The sequence below is a fragment of the Tupaia chinensis genome, unplaced genomic scaffold (genome assembly GCF_000334495.1).
Source record: "Tupaia chinensis unplaced genomic scaffold, TupChi_1.0 Scaffold000494_1, whole genome shotgun sequence".
Lineage (NCBI taxonomy): Eukaryota > Metazoa > Chordata > Mammalia > Scandentia > Tupaiidae > Tupaia > Tupaia belangeri.
Window position 1 is genome coordinate 4,006,557 of NW_006160006.1, and position 10,536 is coordinate 4,017,092.

General features: G+C 50.9%; 1 protein-coding gene across 1 annotated transcript in view; it reads left to right on the forward strand.

Moving 5' to 3' along the window:
- MARCHF1 (membrane associated ring-CH-type finger 1) overlaps nt 1–10,536 on the forward strand; it is a 641,401-nt gene that overhangs the window by 554,572 nt on the left and 76,293 nt on the right. Inside the window, exon 6 of the mRNA XM_006156469.3 lies at nt 5,826–5,905. Within this exon, the coding sequence (XP_006156531.1) occupies nt 5,826–5,905 (80 nt within the window). The remainder of the gene's footprint in view (nt 1–5,825; nt 5,906–10,536) is intronic.

Here is a 10,536-nt window from a genome sequence, read left to right on the forward strand (position 1 = left end):
GCGGGCGGCTGGCTTCCCAGGGCCTCCCCTGGAAGACCCTGCCCTAGCTCCAGCACCACCTCTGCTGTGAGTCGCCAAGGGCAGACGTGGCTTTTGCTTTTTGCAAAGATCTGTCCTCTCCAAACCTGATTTGCCGAAAGGAGCCCGAGAAACCTGGCCATGCCACTCCCTTCTGCTTGCTGCCTGGCCACACCGTTTTTCTCTCTCGGGATTATGGGCTCCATTTCAGGATCATTTTCTTCGTCATCAGCCCACGGTGCAGATGTTAACTACGTTGCCTAGAGAATCCCATGGGAATCTCAGCATACGGTGGGGCGAAGTTTGCACAGAACGGGGGAAACATGATTTTCTAAAAGGGATTTCAGTCTTTATGTTCTCCTTGGCCTCTCATTACTACCAACATGGCAACTGCTTGGCTTTATTCTAAATAAATAAGCAGACATCAGTCTCTGCCAGTTCAGGACATAATCACTTTGAGTCTGTCGTGGCTTCTCTCAATTTCCCGCAGTTGTTTGATGATACGGTGCAGGGTGCCCTCCTGGGTGTTCTGGGTCCAGGATGCCCGTGCTCCCGGCTGGTGGCCCTGGTGGCCGTCTCTCTGGCTACAGTCAAGCAGCTCTCACGGTCTGCCAGGCTCTTGACTGGTATTCTTTTTAATGGCTTATGTATTTTATTATAAACAATAAAAGCTTGAGTTGTTTCCAGTTTCTTACTATTACAAACCACATTATAATGCACATTCTTGTAAATACATGTCTTTGGGCAATTGTGCAAGTGTTTTAGCTAAAGTCATTCCTGTCGGTAGAGTTACTGACTCCAATGGCATCGGCATTTCCTATTTAATAGAGTTTACCGAATCACTCTCCAAGTAAGCTGTGCCAACTCACAGTCACTTCCACAGCGTTGGGCGAGGCTTGGCCTGGCCGCCTGCTATCCCAGCTGTGAGGGCCAGCAGGTGGCGGGTGTGTTGGTTAACATACCAGTCCCGCATGGCTGACCACTCCCAGACTTGTCAGCCTGAACATCAGGCCAGGCACACGTGTATGCATGCCCAGAATCCTGGGACAGGATGGAGGAGCACTGTGACAGGGCCCCATCCACCACAGACAGTGATTTCTACTTTCACTCTCGGTCTCTCTATAGCAAGTGCACAGGCCCTATGGCAAACTCCTAAAAAAAAGTGTGACCTGCTAAGTAAAAGTGGACAGCATTGTCAATCTGCATCTGTTTACTTATTGAAATTGAACATCTCGGTACACGTGGCCTGCGTAATTTCTTTTTTACGAACTACCTGCATGTTATACTTATTTTTCCACAAGACCAATCAGCTTTTTTCTCTTGAGTTGTAAGCGACGTCTAAACACTAGCGAGCTGGCCCTTTGTCTACCAGGTACACTGTGAAATACGGCATCCTCTCTTGAGTTTCATCCGAAGTAGCGCTGAGGTGTGAGTATATGTGCCGTGTTTTTGAAATCAGTTACGGGTTGTTTTACTGTATTTAAGTCTTACATCCATCCAACATTCAGCAGTCGTAGGGTAGGGACTCAGCTTTGGCTGTTTTTAAATGGCTAGTCATTTCTCCAACACCTTTATTTGATAATCTGCCTTTCCACTGATTTGAGATGCAGCTTTATATGCACTAAGGGCTAGAAATAGTAGGCAGACAGACAGGTAGGCTTCTGGACGGTCCGTTCTGTTCTAATGAGCCATTCCTCACCACGTCCCCACATCCGACGTGGCTAATTACTCAAGGTCACGCTGTGTTTTGATACCTGATAAAAGTACACCTGATTGCACGGAGCTTCACGAAACAGTGTTCCTGGATGTTTTCCTGGGTTGCTTTTCTCCTTTGATCTTTCCGGTGTTTTTTTGTCATACTTAAAAATAAAACGCCCCGTTGGGATGATATTTCCACACCATTCTCCATCGCCAAGTCGTTGTGAGTTTATCGGACCCTAGTTCAGCGCTCTGCTCCCGGCCAGCCCCAGACCTCCTGTTCTCGGCTGCCAAGGGAGCTTTCCTGCGTGCACATTCAACCGCTCCCATTGCTGCTGAATGGCTTCATCCACTTTCCGGTCTTTTGAGGATGAACTTGGATATGTCAGCGTGATGTTGAGGCCTCATTGGCTCCTTCGTCTGGATTCCCACCACCTCTCACATCCCTCGCCTCCACTCCCCACCCCAAGTCGGCCCACAACTTCCTGCCGTGCCCACGCCAAAGCATGTTCTGTGTCTGTCCTCGTCATCCCCTTGTCCCTGTCTGGACTGCCCGTCCCCTCACTTTACGCACACCCTTCCCAGGCCCTGTCAGCTCCCCTCCGACACTCCCGGCCCTGCTCTAGCTCCTCTCCGTGTGAGATGCCTGTCCTTCGTCAGCACTCTCGTACCAGGCTCTGTGCAGCCAGGACTGGCAGGACCGTATCAAAAGTGCCTGTCGTGCGTCCCTCTCCCCGCCACACGAGAACTCTCTTCAGGGTGCTAGCTGCTTCTTGATTCCCAGAACTGGCCATAGTCACAGTTACACAACAGTCCCGTCGCCCACGTTTGCAGAGCAAGTGAGTCGAAAGTGAAACAAGCGGGGCCCGCTTTCTGTCTGCAGGGTTCTGCAAGGTACTCGACCGCTCGGATAGAACCCAGTGTCAACTAACGTGGTGTCTGTGATGGGGAGGCGGAGGCTCTTTTCCTAGCAGGTAATCCCAGGAAGGATTGGAAGTTATGAAAACAGTAAGACAGAGAAACAGGAAATGCCAATAAAGGGTTAACGAGCTGGCTGGGGTGGGGAGGGCCGCTGACCCTCCGTCTAGCATGGAGCTTTTGAGAAACTCTGGAAGTTACCTCAGAGCTGCCCAGCACGGCCGCTGCAGAATGGAGAAGTAGGGCGTCCACCCGCCGGCTCCCGTCCAAGGGTGTCTCCCCTCCAGGTTGTGCTCATGCACAGCCCAGCCTGTGCACAGGAACCTGAGACCCAGCGCAGAGAGAGACCTGGGCACAGGCCTGCCATGGAGCTGTCGGCCTGCAGGTGAGCTCAGAGCGAGGCCACAGGTGTGGTCTCTGCAGGAGCCCCCCGGCAACCTGCACCCAGAAACTCACACGGCATGTGAGCTGTTTGAATACTATTTATGGGCAACGAGGAACGTTCTCTATCCCCTTCAAAATATCTAGGGCTACAGACATAGAGGCTATCGGTCCAGCGTCGCGGTGGGCCAACACCCCCCAAAGGAAAGCCGTGTGCTGCCAAAGTTCAGTAAATCCTTTCTCACTGTCACACTTGGATTTGCTCAGGCCCGTGACACTCAGAACTTCGCTTTAGGAGGAGTACAGCTGTCTCACCACCTTTGCCTAGACAGCCCCTTAGCCGTGGCTCTCCACAAGGTCCCTCGTCACATGCCTCACGACCGCAGTGACACCCTCTGTGACTCAGCACACTTTTGGGCTACACCGACTCTTATTTCCAAAGAGGACACCGGCAAGCGGGAACCCCTCGCTGTGTGGTCCCGGGCGGCTGCTGCACCCTGGCCTCCCTGCCTGCCCCAGGGCCTACAGGGAAGAAGGGCACACAGTCCAGCCAAGTCGACTACAAACCTGTTTGAAGGATCCAGAGGTCAAGTTAATCTGAGAAAAATAACTTAGTGAATTGTTTTAAATTTCTTTCTTCTGAAAGAAAAAAAATATCACCCCCAACAGAGTATTCATGCTGTAATCCACCCTCAGCCAAGCTGGCCCAGATCCCAGGCTGAGAACCGGGACCTTCCCCAGCCACGTCCGACTGTGGTACTGCGTCTCACCCCCTGGCCCCAAACTCGGTGAATTTCGATGCAGATGTTGAAAGAGATCATTGCAAACGGACTGATGTCCACAGGTGACACTCCAAGTTTAATAGTATTCATAGGTTGATCAAAAAGACTCAGCAGGTGATAGATCAGACGTGTGCGGATGTGCAGCAGAGCAGGCTGAGACTCTGGCTTCCCCTCCCACAGGAACCTGGGCTATTTCTCACCTCACCTTCAGTGACTCCTGTTGGCTTTATAAGATTAGCCGAAGCGTCACTTCCTATGCTGACTTCCTACGACCGAGGTAACAGAGAAATCACAATCTCGCTGGCCTGAAATAACAGGCTATTACGTGATTAGTATTACGTGATTACGTTACGATGCAGAGGTTGGAAGCCACACGAGCCTCCCGCTGGCGGGGCTGCATTTCTGCTGGGGCTCCCGGGGAAGCCCATGTTCCAGCCTTTCAGGCTCCTGAGGCCACCTGCATTCCAGGGCTGAGGCCACCTGCATTCCAGCTTCAGAGCCGTTCATGGTGCATCTCCCTCTTTGGTGACCTCCACCTCTGACCTGTGTCTTCTCTCTCCACCCCGAACTCCACTGCCTCCCTTGTGATTGTGCTAGGAGGTCTCATCATCTCCCCACCTCAAGATCCTCATCTTAGTCACAGCTGCCAGTGCCCCATTGTCCTGTCAGGAAACCCTTTCACAAGCCCCAGCGGCTTGGATGTGGACATCTTTGGGGGGCTTCACTCAGCCGACTCTGCCTCCTCTTCACAGTTCTCTGACCGCTGCAGTCGGTCTCCCTTCGTCACCCTCTGCTGGATTCGCATCCCCAGTGTGTGTCTCTCACTGGGGAGTCTTTCCAACCGCTTTAAAATTGGAAGTTCGTCTTCCTGCCTTTGCTGTTAGATGCTTGGTGGCAAACTGGTGTCTTTCACCTACACAGTCAGGCAAGTCTGAATCTGGACCCGGGACTTCCGTGGTTTCCTCCCGAATAGAGGAGGAGAAACTGTTCGGCCCATGGGAAAGAAAACAAAGGTAGCGCTGGACTCCCGGTCCACATTTCTGCTCTACTGCCCCTTAGAGAGAAGCAGCCCCAATGTCTGCTCCTGCCCTGTGACACGGGCGTAAGTACAGTACCCCTCCCACGTTTGTTCCGAGAATGAATGGATGGCTTAGAACAGTGACTGGCAGAGAGTCATGCCAACGTTGGTGATTAGTCCCCACTGGGAGGTTATTGTACGGATTAAAGGTAGCAGGTGGAGTCACAGCATGGCATGGTGTATGCGAAGCCACCAATGCGTCCCAGCTGTTGGCTTGTCCTCATCGTCTGTGCTAATGTAACCGTTTAAAAAGTCAAGCAGAGGGAGGGAAATGCTCCACTTCAAAGGTAAGGACTTAGTGAAATGTATCTACTTTGCATTAATAATCGGAGTTATTTCAGGTTCTCTTATTCTTGGGCTTAGTAAGGTCACAGGTTAAAAGATACCAAAGGCCAATAGTGTTCCAAAGGGTGCACTTCAACTTGTTAGTTCCAGTGATAAAATAATAGCAGTAACAACTGTCAGCTTTTAAATATTTCAGGGAGTCTCCAAATAGGGTCTCATGGGACCTTGATGTTTACTTCAGACAGCATCTAGCACTCGAGTGGTTCTTTGGTTACTCTGGCTTCCCAGAGGAATGTCACCCAGTAGGAATTTAGTCCTTTATGGCATCGGACCCTCAAGTGTTGCTCATTTATTTCCAAGGCCAACGGGGCCATTCCACTCAAATAATTACAGTAAATAGAATAGAAACTAGTGGAATCATCTTCCGCTCTCAGAAGTGAAACAACAGCACAGCGGCACAGCATCTCAGCTGTTCCAAGTTCCTCAAATAAGTTTTACTTTTGCAAAACGAGCCCTGTAACTTCCTACACTCAGTGAGCTGCGTTATGAACAACATGACTGCCAGCCACGTTTGTTGTAGTTGTTTAAATATGTGGAAAAAAAGAAAGATATCGACCATGTATTACCTGAACCAAGATGCCAAGCTATCTAACTTGTTTCTCCAGGCCAGCAGCCCCACCACAGGGACAGCGCCCAGGAGCCAGTCGAGGTTGTCTGTGTGTCCATCGACCCAGGACATCTGCAGGTAAGTGCCGAGCAGGGGTCTCCTTCCGTAGCTTTCAGACCCGTGCTCTGTGCTCTCGCTTTGTATTCTGAGAATGTGCGGCTCTTGCTTCTGTCTTGCGTTGTCCCTGAGCAATTTATACTGGCTTAATGTCTTCTCTCCTTTAGATCATTGTCCTCAGTTGATCTTTATTTGCCAATGTCGAGTCCATTCTGTCATTTTCATCACTCTCTCTCTCTGTTTTTCCATGGCTTTCCTCTCCATTCCCATCTTCCACCTTTGCCTGCTGCTCTGTCTAGATCTGCCGTCTTGCATGGCATGTCGGAAGATGCAATTGAGCCCTGCACCCCTGTCACGGTGCTGAGCGCTGCTAGGAGGGAGTCTAGTAAGAAACCAGTAAGGCAGAGGCCCCGGAGGCGGAGAAGGGCCTCCGAGAGACCTGTGCGTGCAGAAGAGCAAGCCAAGGCCAGAAGAAGCGATTTTCACCTCCAGACCTCAAGCCCCAGATGGAGGGAACTTGGCACAGATTCTGCAGGCTCATCTACCTCAGATGACAGTGAGTGGATTCAGGCAAAAAGAAGAGCTCGGGTGAAATTCCGGCTGTCGAGAAGAAGACGGAGAAATCATAACGAAGCCTGTGGAAACATGGACGGGCCTCCTGCTAACGGGATCGAGCTTGGTGATGTGGGAACCAAAGGCGAAAAGGAACAAGAGCTGGTGGGGTGTGCGAGTTGCTCTTCAAGTCTACACAGAAGAAAAGCCCCTGGGTACCAAGGGTGCCGTCCCTCACTGCCTAAAAGATCCTTTGAGATGAAGAGCTCCTCAAGGAGCCATGAAGAAAGCCCAGGTAGATACCGCTGCAGAGATCCCCAGCTCGAGCCTAGTCTTAGGAAGCATGACACAGTCAAGACGAGAGTTTCCGACACGGATTCCAACCCTGAAGTACCGGCAGCTACGGACGGCGGCCAGTGCGTGGCTGGTGCAGGGCTCCAGGTGACTAGCCCTGTTCCGAAGCCACCCACCACCTGTGATGATGGCTCTGATAATTTAGAAGTATGCAGGTCAGTCGCTGCAGAGGAAGGCTTGCTGCCGTCCAAATATATTTCGTCTCACTGTGAGTTAGGTGTGTGTTTGATGCCCTACCCTGAAAACATAGCATTTACTCATACTGGTATTTTTTTCTGATTGGATATAAAATGAGAAAATGAGAAAAGGTGGGTATGAGAAGACTCATGTAAGCACGAGCCTGGGGTGGGTTGAAAGTTAATAGAGAACAGAATTAGATTCCCCTTCCCTTCCTTGTCACTAAACGATGGCTTGCCCTGGTAGAGGGGCTGACAAACTGGTTAGGTTCTGTAGCGATGCCCATGAAGGCTGGAACAGTGAAGTGAGTGAGAGTGTGTAAAACCTCATACTGCTGAACGCACAGTTGGTGACCTGCCAGCACCCTGACAGGAAGACGTGCAAGGCTTGGGTTCTTTCAGGTCAGACTTTGGGATCAGAGAAATCTCTGCCGATGGCTCCAATTTGTTCTCCAGCTGTCTGACTCAGCAGGGCAAATCCCAGCCTGAGAGGACACAGAGACAGGTCACAGACATGTCAGTGGGCTTGCTGGAGCCTTCAGGGAAGGAGACCACAGTAACCTTGCTAATAATCACATTCTGGAAGGTGAACCTGTAGGCACTTCCTAGCTAGGAGATTGTTTGCATGCACTTTTTACCCAACAGCATGAACTTTCAAAATAACTTCACATCAAAAGAATTCTAGGAGAGCCAGGAGGTGGCATGGTGGTTAAGGTGCTGGACTTCCACATGGCTGACCATGGTTCAAGTCCCAGACCTGGTGGCTTGCTTTATCTCTCTCTCTCTCTCTCTCTCTCTCTCGTGAGTGCACATGCCCTATCAGCAGGTTTTATAATATTGAAAATATTATAGTGCATAATATTTGCATAATCTCTGACGTCTCAGGGCTTCTAGTCTAGTAGAGAAGACAGAAACAAATCAAATTACTTCACAGTGACTGGATAATGACCTTCCAGATAAGGAATATGGGTGCTTGTAATGAAGAAGCTTCACCTATTCTGGGGGGTCAGAGAAGAGCTCTCTTAAGAAAAGGACAAGCAGACTGAGGTTAAAGGAGGGCAGGAATTGAGAGACAGAAGCGAGAAGACCTCGGGGCAGAGGATACCACTAGCAGGAAGCCAGCCGCAGGGAGGAGTTGGCTGCCAGGGAACTGAAATCCCGCTGGGCAGCTGGGGTGTGGTGAGGAGGGATGGCCGGTGGTGATAAGAGTGGAGAAGTGGGGAGGGCGGAGGGATTTAGAGGAGAGCTAAAAGGAAGTAGCAGCATTTGTTTACGTGTTAATGTGCGTTTCCTATCATCTTCTGAATGGAGGTATAGGTACCTTTGCTGAAAGCTGAGGAAGGGGCTGAAGCACTCTCTCTGGTCTAGATTAAGAACTCTCCACTTACAGCTCTCTGCTGTCACCCCCGAATCTACCTTCTCACACAATTTAATGAGTCAGAGATGCTACTTTTAAGCTTGACGGTAATTGTAGAAAAATGTAATGCTTACATTGACAGTGACTGCGTTTCCTGACTTCAAAGCACTGCTCCGAGAGCATTTCCCAAGATGGGGTATTTCCCTCACATTTCTATGAATGAAGGGCTGATGGTGCTCTTTCCTGCTGTGGGTTATCATCAAAATGCACCAGTTGAGTGAATGCTAGAGGCTGCGCGTCGTGCTGCATGCTGAGGACAGAAAGTGGCCAAAGACTTGATTCCCCCCTTAACTGGCCAGTTACCTAAGTGGTAGGGACTGGATGCCCAGGGCAGCAGCACCAAGGACATTAATGTGGCTAGGGAAGACTTAGAAACTTGGGGATGATTCTGAGAGGTGGCAGGGATGCCTGGAAAGGGAATTCAACCTCCACAGAAATCACTGCTTGCGAAAGGCCTCTAAACAGGCACAGCCTGGGCAGGAACGGTGTCAGGGACAGAGGACGACCCGCCAGAGAAGCACAATTGCCCATGACCTTGAGTCCTACTGCTTCAGACGTGCAGAGGCAGAACCGGGCTCAGGCAAAACCACGAAGCAGAAGCAGCCCCTGGACCCTTCCTTCTTTGTTCCTGGCACTCGGGCCCACACAGACACGCTCCCCTCCTTCCCCTCCTCGGCCAATGTCTCCATCAGACAGTGACACGCGGAGGGAACTTGAATCTCCGTGTCGGTAGACACAATTATGTAAGGGAAAGGCTCTACTTATTTTTTAACAGAAAAAAATTCATTAAAAAGGAGCATGAATCAGATCATGCTAGCCAGTTACTGCTGCCGGCACCTGATGGCTCTCGCCTGGTTTTGGAAGTCCCTGTGTGGTCTTACCAGGTCTGCCTCTGCAGCTATGACTCATCGTGACCCATGACCTCTTCACGCTGCTCTGTTTCCAGTGCCCAGAAGTCCCCAGGCCTGTCTCTGTCAGAGCCGACCTCATATTGCCCACCTCCACCCTCTGACAGATTAATTTCTGGTGGTTCCCTCTCAATTTAAGTGTCATTTCTTTTCTTTCTTTCTTTCTTTCTTTGTTTTTCTAAAGGGAGATTTTTTGCCGTAGGACATGTGTGCTCACCAGAGAGACAGGAAGTGAGAAATCACCCCCCAGAGGTATGGTGACGCTGCAGTCCCTTCTCCATTCTCCTCTTGGAATTTTGGGCACACACACACACATGCCCAGCGTGAGTTTCAAGCCTCCAGGACTTAGTCCATGGTCATCCATGTGGGAGTCCATCACCTTAACCACTAAACCATCTGCTAGCCCCTAAATGTCATTTTTTTAGAGACATTTTCTTGACCTCCTAACACTAAGGCCTCCAGTCACTTGCACAGTGCGCACGCGTGTGTGTATGCATGTGTGCGTGCATTTTTAAGTGTATTTAGTTATCTCTTCTGAGAGAGAGAGGAGATAGAGATACCCCCAGAATCTGCACTGAAATCCACCCCAGCCTCAGTCAGCCAGACCCCCTGGCACGTGTGCGTAGCCTGCATGGGGAGCCCCCGGGAAGTGAGCCCAGCAGACCACGGAGCGCTGTACTGTCGCCCCACCACGGCGAGCTTCACAATTGCACAGGCCTGGGTGTTTTGTGCTGACCTGTGCCAGATGGGTTCACTGCCACATCCAGAGCACCTGACGCAGAGCCTGGTGGGTCGTCCAGCTCACACGTCGTTTCTGAACAAGTGGGTTCAGGAATGGCACGTATTCCTAGGCAGTAATGCTTGCTGTGCAGAATCCCAGCACCGAGTGTCAGAGGCCCCACCTGCTGGAGCGTGCCGGCGGCTCTCAGCCCTCAGTGGACGCCAGCATCCACAGATAGTGGACACTCCTTGGAGTGTATGATTCCCTTACTCTGGGGTTGGATGCAAACTGTTTCTAAAAGATCCCCTGTGATTCCAACACTTCCGAGGCAGGGAACACACTTTGAGAACCTCGGTTCTATGCTACAAATTCTCCCTGGGCTCCATGTAGGAGGAAGAGGAGGAAAAGAAGCAAGAAGGATGAGTTTGAGAAGCTGAGTTACGGATGCCCATGGTCCTCCATCACATTCCTTCGCTGCTAACTCAGAGCCTTACTGGGGTCCCCACTGCCGTGCCAGCGTCGTG